This window comes from Chroicocephalus ridibundus, chromosome 1, assembly GCF_963924245.1.
Source record: "Chroicocephalus ridibundus chromosome 1, bChrRid1.1, whole genome shotgun sequence".
Taxonomy (NCBI): domain Eukaryota; kingdom Metazoa; phylum Chordata; class Aves; order Charadriiformes; family Laridae; genus Chroicocephalus; species Chroicocephalus ridibundus.
This window is the reverse complement of record NC_086284.1, coordinates 117,605,173-117,617,138: the sequence shown is the minus strand read 5'-3', so window position 1 is coordinate 117,617,138 and position 11,966 is coordinate 117,605,173. Positions and strand designations below refer to the sequence as shown.

At 47.9% G+C, this 11,966-nt stretch overlaps 1 protein-coding gene across 2 annotated transcripts; it reads right to left on the bottom strand.

Moving 5' to 3' along the window:
* Window positions 1–2: 2 nt before the first annotated feature.
* On the bottom strand, window positions 3–11,946 carry TIMMDC1 (translocase of inner mitochondrial membrane domain containing 1). 2 transcript variants are annotated; one of them, XM_063348253.1, is made up of 8 exons: window positions 11,784–11,946; window positions 11,544–11,709; window positions 10,148–10,236; window positions 8,209–8,276; window positions 7,234–7,312; window positions 5,712–5,822; window positions 5,019–5,138; window positions 3–2,625 (listed from the first exon to the last, which is right to left on the bottom strand). In XM_063348253.1, the coding sequence occupies exons 1-7, from the start codon at window positions 11,876–11,878 to the stop codon at window positions 5,039–5,041; spliced, it is 708 nt and encodes a 235-aa protein (XP_063204323.1). In that variant the 5' UTR covers window positions 11,879–11,946; the 3' UTR covers window positions 3–2,625; window positions 5,019–5,038. The 2 variants fall into 2 exon arrangements, with proteins under 2 accessions (XP_063204323.1, XP_063204313.1); XM_063348243.1 differs by lacking the exon at window positions 3–2,625 and having other exon boundaries at window positions 4,140–5,138; window positions 11,784–11,944.
* Between the last annotated feature and the right edge of the window lie 20 nt (window positions 11,947–11,966).

Genomic DNA, 11,966 nt, shown 5'->3' with positions numbered 1-11,966 from the left:
GAGTTTGGGATCCTCTGGCTGTGATACTGCCTCTGTGAAAATGAGGGGGCCTGCAGAGCTCTAGCTGGTAGCCCACACCCACCTACCCCTTCAGGAACGTAGAGCTGGCCTTTGGGAGACCCCAGACCCCGACACAATCTCATGTCAAGCTGTGCTTCCATGTTGCGACTGGGAGCACCTAAAACTTCTTTTATATTCAGCCTCACACAGGTATCTGCCAGTACTCTTCTTTGTGCTGGAGGACTTGATTTGGACTTGACCATTACAGATACCTGTCCCTTCTCCCCTAAAGAGGCAATAACACACGTTCTATGAAAAAGCACCTTGAGGTGGGACTATATGCCTCGTGCTTATATTCTGTGCTAATGAGACTTTTTAGGAAATGATACGTACTGATGGCACGCCCAACAGCTAACTAATATTGCTTACCTACAGCAGTAGCAGAAGTTCTCATAACCTTTCTCTCCTGAAACGATGGCCTCGCCAACCCAGGTACCAAGGTACAGCTCCTCCATTAAATAACTCAGTCATCCAGGAGCACATCTGAGAGAGCGCAGCCCGCTGGTGGTGGTGGTGCACGAGAGTGCACACCTTTGCACATACACACGTACAAGCTTTTACACGCATTCCTTCCTACCCACATTTGTAAAGCCCCGTTTAAATTTCTGTAGGATTCAGTGGTTATCTCTCACGTGTATCTACTGGAATGAAATGTAACTCAGGGCCTCGCTTCATAAATACAGGTCTGCTGTTGTTTATAGCTTTGCCTAGGAACACTTGTTAGCGTAGGCTCTCCAGATTCTTGGGAGTCTCTCACAGCAACATAGGGATTTACTTTGCATTGAAGACTGCTGCTTTCCGCCAGCGCTTTCTCTACCTTGCCAGGACTTGAAGGAAGCTCCCTACGGGGTGCTAACACTGGACTCATCTGCTCTGGGTGATATTCTTGCCTACTGTGTAGGAAAAAGTGGTTTCTCAATTTGAGGGGAAAAAGAGGACGAAGCCCCAGGCCCCAACAAGCTTCCTAAGCAACTCTGCATACTAACCTAACGCAACCCTGCCCTGAGTTTGACAGGTTTGGTTTTCTCTTTTGCTCTGTCCCACTGCAAGCTGTTCCTGTACCCTTACTGCTCGGTCCATGTGTGTAGTTCGAAGGGCAGACCAAAGTCTGAAAGCGCCACGCTGTCTTCTTTCTGGGATGTTTTGTTGCTTGAGCTGTTTATCTTGCCAGGACACAGCAAAGAAATATTTCATCCCTTTCACTTTTTTTTTTAGCAGGTACATATTGAGAGAGAAACTGCTGGGGGAAATAGGAGCACTAAAAGCAGTTTATAGAGGATTGAGCTATGAGAGGCTAAGGGATCAAGTCGCTACTGAAAAATAAGACACCGCTCCCCTTCTGCTCCTGCAGAGTCATGCTGCCCCATCAGCTTTTTTACTGCTTTTCCATTGTATGAAGTGAAATGGGAACTTCAGAACATTCTTGCAGAGCGTTTTTTGACAGAGAAAACAAAGTAAGGTGAGCGATAAGGAAACAATACTCTTTGCACTTGCACATTCTGGTTGCAAGCAGAACACAGGTGACGCAGAAAGCAGTTTTACCAAAAGGCAGCCTGACGTTACTGCAGGACTTGGTGTATGGGCAACGGTGCCTTATACTTTTCACGTTTCCTTTTCTTTCAGCCTATGCTTGTTCTTTCCGGCACAAACTACTGGCTTCTTGCAGGCTGAACACCCTCTTTTTGTATTTAATTTGCTCATTTTCAATACTGTGCTTCATTTCTTGCTATAACCATGATGCATTTCCACCTTATCAACCACAGCACAGCTCTGACAGTTGTACCTGCACGTTTTCCCCTCTATCCCACGCTCTACTTCTGCTCCTGACTGGTGATTGCTCAGCATCCTGGAGGAGAGTTTATCTTTTGCACTGTGCCAAACCTTTCTACCACAGACTCCTGTGACACTTTAAGTAAGTCCTTCTAAAGGAAACAAGATATGTTTAGCCTCAGTTTGTTTTTATATTCTCGATGGGCGGTTATTTGATTTATTTTTTCCTTAAGCACTTATACTATGAATCATGTTTTCTATTGCCTTATGCTGTATTCAGTGAATTGCACACAAATGGTTTCTGTGAGACCTTTTCAGCTTAATATCTGGGTCTTTGTACCAGGTGAGTTGCTCTGTTTATCGCAGGTATTTTGTACATAACATTTTTTTCCTGGGGTTCCTCACGTAATTGTATTAAAAAATAAAGGGTAAACTCAGTTTCCTTTCCTCAGTAATAAAAGATGTCTGATCTATATGCTGGGAAGTGGTAAAGCCTTTCAATCATTCACGATGCTCAGCCACCATTTTGTAGCTGCTAAGAATGTAGGCTGTGTAGCACCAAGGTAGGTGACGCAGCTGGTTGGTACAGCTGAACAGGTAGAGTTGTCACCAAGACGCAGCTCCGTATGGCGAACTCTACAGCAATGACAACACGGCACTCAGGTACCCAACTTGTAACTCCCACATCTCTTGTGCCTGTTGATGCGTCAGGAATTAACCAAGCAGTGTAGCTATGGTGCTCGACAACTCCGTTTGCAACAGGTCTTCCTTCGCCCTCCCAAAAAGGGAGGTTTTCTGCAAAAGCAAAATACAGTGTAAGACGTTCTCGCTGTATCCCCGCTACTTGTGTTACCTGCTCTGGAAGTGGGGACCGATAACTTCAGTGCTGAGCTTTTGCTGGGGGTGGGGGGCAGGGGGGGGAGAGTGGGGGTGTGAAGAATCCCTTACATTTGTATTTAAAAAATAAGCTCTGAACCAACTCTTCACTCCCCGTTTGGAGGGTGACTTTGAAGACAAGAAATGAGGAAGTGCAGGGGACTAAATTCAGCGGGAAATGGAGCAAAAAATGGCTGCTAATCTTGAGCTGCGTGTAGATGGAAGTCTCTGCTTCCCCTTGCTAACGTGCAGCATAAGGACATCTAGCAGCCTAGCAGCTCTTCCTTCCTTACATGGAGAGAAAATCCACACAGCTGCTACACCTTGGCTCTGCCTACTCTGCCACTGAAGAACACCCCTCCCTCAATGGTCACAGACACACGAAAATCAGTATTCTTTAGGCATCACACCAAATACCACTAAAATAGGAATAGAGAGAGACTGAGAAATGACATGGCTAAATGTCATCAGAACTGCTGGTCAGATAACAGTGTGGGATATTGGGTGGGGATGTAACAGCAAAAAATTAAAAAAAAAAAAGGAAAATAATAATAATAAAAAAAAGATAAAACATTGCTGTGTAACCACAATGGCAAAAATGCAACTCAGAAAGGCCTTCTATTTTGTTTTTTGAGAGGGCAGAGGACAGTAACGCTACTGTCACCAATGAATGCAGAGTTCAAAACAGGAAGAGGGAGAAACATATCCATATCTCTACTTATTCGGATCCTTCACTTACACATAGAAAAGGAAAATCAAAGCTGGTTGATGACAACCCTGAAACACACGTATTTCTTCAATGGAAAAATGAACTACACTGAGGTGTTTAAAAAAATAAAATGCTCTTTTCAGAAGTCAAGAAAACACACCACCTTCTTGGAAGCAAGCTGTGCCAAAAATCTGCTTTAGGTGGGTGGAATATGCTCTGTGGAATCGACTTCATATTTCAATCAACAGTCATCAGCTGTATCAGAGGAAAGAATTCCACCAGAACAGACTGACTACTCTTTTCTTGTGGGAAGGAGGCCGGAAGCCCCTGCCTGGCTATAATTCCCTTTAATAGGAGAAAAGCCCCAACGAAGAGAGGGGACCAGAATTCCAACCTTCCACTTTGAGGGAAATGGTGATGGGCCAGCTGGCCCCACTGGGTACGGACCATTATGACATTAACTTCAGCCCTACCCATAGGTAACAGCTACGAGTTAAGAGTTGATCTCTGGCACAGAACAATAAACAGAGCCAGCACTCTCCTGGCTCTTGTCTTTGTTACTTCCCGGACAGAGGAATGTCTGACACTGCCACCAGACTTCATGGCTCACTGGTGGGATCTTGGATAGAGCTCTTCTCAGGGGATATCCCTCAAGTACGTTTCCCTAACACAAATACTGTCAAGTACATACTGTACTAACACAAAGAGCTTATGGACACAATCACCACTGCTAGATGGCTTTATTGAGTGGCTCGAACCTCATTTCCCCCAAAGGTAATCCCCCAATTTCCAACCTTCAAATGAAATTATTGTTGTTAAAACTGTCCACAGTGCCAGTTGTTCTACCACCACCCACCAGAAAGAAGCCAACCTTTCTGTGGCCCCCTCAGCCACACTCCTACTGAGGAACCCAAAACGTGTCCTTTCCAGGGCATTTCCATACCATCCTCAGCTCCTCCACCCTTCCTCAACATTGACTGCAAAATACGCCAAGCACTGTAGAACCAAGTGTCTTTTTTTCTGCAAGAAACCACTGTGAGCAGAACAGCATTGGTCCCAGACAGGGCAGGTCATGCTGTGGGAGGGGCATGGCGAGAGGAGGAGAAGCGCTCGCTCTGGTGCTGCCCATCTTGGGCTCCGACAGCACATTCTTCAGGCCCTGTCTGAAGAGCAGCTTTCACCAGAGCGTAATTAGCTTTTGGAATGAGGGTACCTTCAGCATCCAAACTATTCATAGGCTCCTTTTACCTTGAATATTTCTACACCTCCCGTGGTTTGGACATTCTCAGCAGTGAAATGGGTTCTAGAAGAGGCTCTAGGGCTGCTTTCACCCCCTGCCAAACCTGGATGACACTTCCCAGTCTGCAGAGTGTGCATTTCCACCTTCTCAGGTGGAACAGGTTTGGCCCTTCCAAGCTCTTGTGCAGTGATATGCATCCATGAACAATGCTTTCAGCAAAATGCTTTTTCACAGCATATAACTGTGTTCACAGAAGACTTCCGTGACCCCTTGATTGAAACCTTTTATGATCAAAACTCTTTTATGAGAGAGATTGAAACCTTTTATGCTCATAATAACTACAAATATTTTGTAGCTGCTTACAACAGAGATCTGGGGAAGACTCAGTCGCTCCTGGATTCTCTTGCTCCCTCTGTCTCCGGTCCTTCCTGGGTGTTGCCTTCCATTTCACCTAAGACGTTCATTACACTGAGCCTGGATTGCCTAACAAGAGAAGAGAGAGTGCAAAGTAATTTTATGCCTGTATCCTCCTGAAAAAGGCATCACTGCAGAATCCCAACTCTTATAAAGCTTCTTTAGAACAGGCCCTATTTCTGAGTTTTATTATGTCACGCAACCAGTGTCATAGCCTTTTCTCCCCAAAGCCTCCGGCTGTCGTCCTTCTTTCCTCTCTTTAACAGGGAGGGAAAGAAGGCAAAAATGAAGAGAAAGACAGAGTTCTGGTCTCTCTCAATTTTGGTAAAGAAATACTCATGTGCTTGTCCTGCTTGTCGTCTTGGCCACTGCAAAAGTGAAAAACTGATGCAGTTACTGGGCTCGGGGAGTGGGGCATGAATTTTTAACAAAATACCTTGTTACAAAACAAGCGGCAACACCTAAGGCTGGGAAGACTAAATCAGCAGTTCTCAGACTGGCATGTGAAACACACCAAAAACTGAAGAGCGGAAGAACCAAGGTTTAGAAAACATAGTGTGTTGTGGTTTCTTTAAATGTTTGAACCACGCAGACCTATATGTACTTCTAGTCCAAGACTCGAACAGCAGAGCTGTTCCTTACCACTCTGCTAACTTCTGTTCATACAGCTCCCTGCGCTCACGATTTCTCTTCTCCTGCAACGTCTCGCCGGCAAGCTTCTGCATCATCATTAGGAGGCCCCCTGCAGGGATCCTAAAGGAGGAAGCAGAAAAGTCACAAGTCACCCAGGGGACACGCAACAGTAATAACTTACTGGCATCACCAAAAGGAGCATGCGGGGGCCAGCCACCAGATCAGTGGAGCATAACATTCCCCAATACTCACATCGCACAGACTAAGATACTCCTATTCTACTGCCAGCCTGTCTTCAGCCGTGACTCAGTGTAGCCCCTTCAATAACGTATTTTGAATTTACTCATTGACAGGCACACACAGGGCAAAGGGTTGGAAAGATTTAAGGAGCCCAAACAACCCCTGTAGATCAGCTAACCCATAATTTAGACAGTCACACCCCTGCTTAGCTTCTGTCGAGCTCTGGAGGTACTTGTGTTTTCATCTGTAAAGGTCCCTAGGCTGCTTCCAGGCATGCCCACAGCGGACACCACCCTGACAGTGCTAAGTAGTACCTACAAAACTCATGCTCTTGTCCAGGCAGGATCCCCAAATTCACTTCTGATGATATTCACAAGTCAGTACCTTGAGAAGAAATACCAGCTCTGCTTAAAAAGTCAGACTTCTCCTGAGCTAAGAGGTCACTGTCCTGACAGACAGAGGCCCCGAGAGAGAACCCTGGGTTCCTCCATGCCCCTGGGAGCTTTAGAAGATACATGACTGCAAGACACACACGAAGAGATGTGCCACCTCACAGCCTTGGGTTGTGCGGCCCAACCATGCAGCTTCTTCCTCAGCATTTCCTAATGGCTGCTGCTCCACATTTTGGCTTTGATGGAGCATATTTTGTAAAAAAATGCTTTTTACACAGATTCCTAACTGGTGCCCTAGAAGTTCCCAGGGTGCCCCCTCCTTCAAAAGGTGTCATCATGACATCCGACACCCCTTGTGTGCCATCTGGATTCTGGGCTGCTACAGGAGCAGTTGCTGATGAAGCTGAGAAGGGAGCCCAGAAGCTGTGTCTTACACTCCTGACTTTACCCACAGACAACACCGTTCCTTAAAACAGATGTCCAACGGTTCTGCGCACAACCATTGGGCTCATCAGTGACCACACCCAGGAAGGGAGACAGGAGACACGCCTATAACCTATCCTGGTAATTCCCTATTTAACAGGAGTTAGTCTCTTCTCTAACAAGCAAATAGCAACAAGTCAGATGCTCTACTGAGAGCACTGAGTTCTTATGGCCAAGGAAGCAGCAAAACACAAATCAAGAAAAAAGAAGGAGAAAAAACAGTTTAAAGGTTGGAAGAAAAGTCATCATCATGAGGTCCCAAGAGAGATACAGAAAATCCCTCAAGGCAAGAGAGGAAGGGAAGCTTGTGTAGCCACACCTATGATTCACGGCTTGGTGTGTGAGGCCACCGTCTAACAAGCACCCTTAAAGAGCAGCCGTGTCTTGACCGCTCATCGGCAGCAGTCGCAACTCACCCAAACGCTGTTCCGAACACGAAGCCGCCTGCCAGTCCCTGCAGGCCCAAGTGCATTCTAAAAAGGGCTCCTGTGAAGGCTAGAGGAAAAAAAAAAAAAAAACACAAACACACTGAAACCACAAACAGCCCCCCACCCGCCATCACATACAGACGGAGGGAGCTGCTTCACTGCATTTCTCCTCTCCGTGAGCTGACATTTACTTTTAACAGAGCAGAAACCAAGTGCCGTGGCCAGCGGGAGGGACCCTCACCACGGTCTCTGCACCAAAACACCGCACAAAGCTCCCTCTGCTTCAGGAAAACTCCCCAAGAAATGCTAAGAAGTAAAAGTATCTAGGAAAGTACAACTCTCTCCAGGCTGGAGCATGATCCCTCCCCCCCCGCCTTTTTTTTGGCTCAACAGCAGCTAATAATAGTAGCTGCCATGTACGGCAGAAAAGATCTGTAAAACGCGTATCCAACTGCAAAGGCAATAAAGGCTGTAAAACTGAACAAGCAGACGACTTACCCGGAGCCCTGTTGCCAAAAGCGGACATGCAAAACTTAGCATGAAAAGGGTAGTTTATAAACAGCCACTGAACTGTTATGAAGAGTGGATATAAGAAATGCTTTCCCTGCTAAGTAGGTGGTTATGAGAGCACTAAGTGTATGCACTAAGTGTTGCCTTTACCCTACACAAGCATTTTTCACCCAAAAAACTCCAGCAAGTATTTTGAAGGTGAACTGATAACCACAAAACTCCCCAATGGTTTCAGAAGCGCATTGATATTTCTGTGTTACAAATAAAGGCAGGCAGCAGTTAAACAAGGGAGCAAAGTCCCAATAGCAGCCTGTAGAACAGGAAAGAAAACCCAGGAGCACAGAAGCTATAGAGACCCACTCAAATCCAAAGAACAGGGATTTCTGCTTATGCTTTTCCGTTTACGACCCTTGCTCATAAAGAGGAAAGTACACGGAGACACAGCAGTCTTACCTCCTGCCGAAGCGAAATTACCGATGGTGGTTTTGTTGCGGTACACAGACAGACCAGTGCTCACCGTGCTGCAAAGATAAGGCAGAGAAGAAGACAGTGGTTGCACATGGGAAAAAAGACAGGTAGCAAAACACAGCCTGAAATAAAGCTGGGTTTCATTAAGCCAGCCCTCAGGCTGCCTCTAACTGCCTTGTTGCCCATCTGTCCGGAGCGCACACGGGCCAGCCACAAGCGCCTTGATTTCTGTGACTTTACTGCAGGCAGCCGTGCAGCCAGAGGCCAGGGAATACCAGGATTCTGGGGTATTCTTTCTTTTTCTTTTTAATCATGGATATTTATTTTTTTCCATTGTATATTCAAGGACAAAAGGAATCGAGCAATGCAAAGGTCCTGCCAGTCACGTCAGTCCTGATGTAGGACCTTTACCCCCAGAAGCTGAATCCATGTGTGGGGAAGGTCTTGCCTGACAGACAGTCCCCACCCCTAGAGGTAAGTCGCACTCGTGACATCAGCAGGGTCACCGACTCTTGCGGCATGAGATCTCCCACCAGGGGAGGTACACCATCTCCTCCAAAAACATCAGTTAAGCCCCAAAACACTCTCTGTTCTCACTTCGGCAGCCACATCCTCCCCAGCACGTTAGCCAGCCTCCTGCCATGACACCTACAAGGCAGCAGTGACCTTCCTCTCCTTCCCAGCACCATCACCTCACCCCAGCCTTTGCGCAGGGTCAAACTGAAAACTTTGCTTTTAAACGGCAAAACTCAAAATTTGCACAACCACAGGACAAAATTCTTCAACCTGAACTTTACAGAAACAATGAACAGGGAGCGGCAAATATCTTCTTTCAAAGCCTTTTTTACAAAGAGGTGGTGGAAAAGGGCAACGATCTGACGGCAGGGGAGACATCTGGTGGAAGACGACGAGGTTACACGCCAAGCCCAGGAAAATCTAAAGAAACCCAAAGCTCCAGGAGAGAAAGCAAACGGTACGCTAACTAAACCTAAGACCAGACGCTAAACCAAAAGGAGCCAAAGAAACCAAGAGAGATCGAGGAAGAAGCCCAGAAAGGAACAAAAAAAATTAGGAGATGGAAATATAAAACAATGCTAGTCAATATCTTAACCTTAAAAGCAGAATGGGAATTCAGACACAACATACCTGCAGATACAGTCAATGCAGGTTTAGGACTACACATAAATTTACCATTTTGAACATTGGGGAAGGAGATATTCGTAGTTTAAAAGGGCTTTACTTGGAAGAGCGTGCCGAGTTTGATGCTACATTGTGAGAAATGCATTGACACATCTGAGGGAGAAAATCAAGGAAGCGGAACACTATCTCTGCGTTGGGTGGGTGTGCAGGAAAAATGTGAAGGCCTAAAGCGGTATATACAACCGGTAGGTCTGATGTTCATAAGAAGATGACCATCTGCAAGCATTGAGGACTAGAACAAAGAACTGTGAGTAACGCTAGCGTGTACAAACTAGGAGTAATGAGACATAACAAAAAAGAGAAAAATTAGGGTGGGATAGAAAGCTCTTCCAGAAACAGCCAACACACTGTAACACCCTTCCAGAGAGAAAAATGAAAAAAAAAAAAAAAAAAAAAAGAGAGATGAGGCAAAAGCAGAAAGAAGCTGTCAAGTACAGGGAAGAACAGTATTCACGCCAATAACAGCACGGATTAGATGTAAGGAACAGGGCTTTTCCAGTTTTAGTTTTGCGTTGGTTCATTAGAAGATCTGACACCTGGGATAATTTAAAAAAGGTTAAATCCTCTTCACATTCCCCCTTATCACTGTTAACACAACTCCTTGAGCCTCAATTGGTCACCAGCAGTCCCTCAAGGAGCACACTGGTGGCAGGAAGGGCTCCTTGCCCCTCGTCCTTCAGCGTAAGCCAGCGCTTCTCCCACCAGCCCCCAGGGAAATGCTTACTTGAATATTGTCACAAAAGCGGCGACTCTCCAGCTCCAGCGCCAGCCGTAGCGGATGAAACTCCTGAGACCGGCCCGATGCGCGGATTGCTGGGGGGAGAGAGGAGAGGGGTTACAGGTCCCGCAGACCCGCTCCCCCTTGCCAGCACCACCCACCCGGGGTATTCCCGATGGGTCACTCGGGAACGACGCCCCGACCCTCAGGGATCACGCTGCTTGTCTCTGGAGGAACAGCCACTGACGTTTGCCCCAGCCGCCAACAGGAAAAGCAAGAATTAATTCCAGTTCGTAACGTCAACTGTTCTTTACCAATCCTGGTGCTGGAACACTCCAGGGGGGACGGGGAGAGCCCTCTGAGGACAGCACAGGAGAGCAGCAGAGAAGGAAGGGGGGACGAACCAGAAACTAATTCTTTGTTATTATGAGTTCACCTCATAATAATAACCACCTACTTTAAACACTAAGAGACCACCAAGCTCTGCAGGTTAGCACTGGCACTTACAAGTTTGGCAACCAGCAGCTTTTAAAAAGCTGTCATCAACAGAAGCTTCATGAAAATTAAAAATCTTCCAGTTAATATCGTGAGAGAAAATAAACTCCCTCCTCCCGTGCCTGTGGTGTAAGGGGTTTAGCTCAGGTGCAGACACACACGAGAGTCAGCAGGAGGACAGAGTGTAGCCGGGCGCCCACACTTTGCAGGCCGCTCTAAATAGTGAATTACATAAAATAAGGCAGATTTTTAAAGTGTTTAGTTGGGGTTTTTTTTCCTAATAATCCAGGTAATCAACATTTTGACTGACTAGCAACCCCCTAGAAGTTCAAATACATTCATAAAATGCCACAAATGTTCTTTGCTGTGAGGTGTCGAGTGATAAGCTAAAAGAATTTTAAATGGTCTTAAAATAACTCACATTAATAAGGTAAGAGGACAACACCGGTCTCCACTATGGAGTGACGCCTCTTGCCAAACCCACTAAAATGTAAAAGCCAAGAGACTTTCCAATATGTGTTAACTAGTCGTGTAACAGAACCAACTTACCAACTTTTTCTCTGACTAAGGACAACTTCTTTTAAGCTAACCCTGCAGAACTTGGGTGACAGGGCACAGGTGACTCCGGCAGCAGCCGGTGCATCATTTACACACGTGCAGCAAACACATGGCCCTTAATTTTGCCCCAAAGGGTATTAAAACCAGGCGCACACACGCACACCCCAACACCACCTCAGGGCTACGCGCCTCCCGAGGGCTCCCGGCGCCACCGCAAACTGCGGGCCCCAAACGCCACCTTCCACCGCCCGACCGGGGCCTGCGCGGGGCTCGGGGACGCCCCGCCGCCCGCCCCCGGCGGCAGCCCCGGCCGCTTCCCCACCGCCCCCTCCCCTGGGCGGGCTCGTACCACGGCATCGGCGCGGTTCTGGAAGAGCTCTCCCTGGCTGCCCTCGATGAAGGCCCTGCGGGCCTGGTAGAAGGCCGGCAGCCCGCCGTACACCCAGCCCACCACTCCCCCGGTGAAGGCCGACTTGGCGATGTTCACCGTCTCCTCCGGGTAGCGCTGCCGCTCGCTGCAAGGGAAAGAAAGGGAAGGGCAGTGCTGAGGCGCGGGGCCCGGCCCGCCCCAGCCCGCCCCGCTGCTCACTCTCGCCGCCAGAGCTCGCTCAGCCGCTCCCAGCCCGTCTGCGGCGGCGGCGCCGGGCGGCCGAACTGCGGCGGAGCGCCCACAGCCGCCGCCATGGCCCTACGGCCAGCGGCGGGAGCGCCAGCGCCACCTGCCCCCCCGGCGGGGCACGGCAGGGACAGGCCGCGCTGCCCCTCCGGCAGC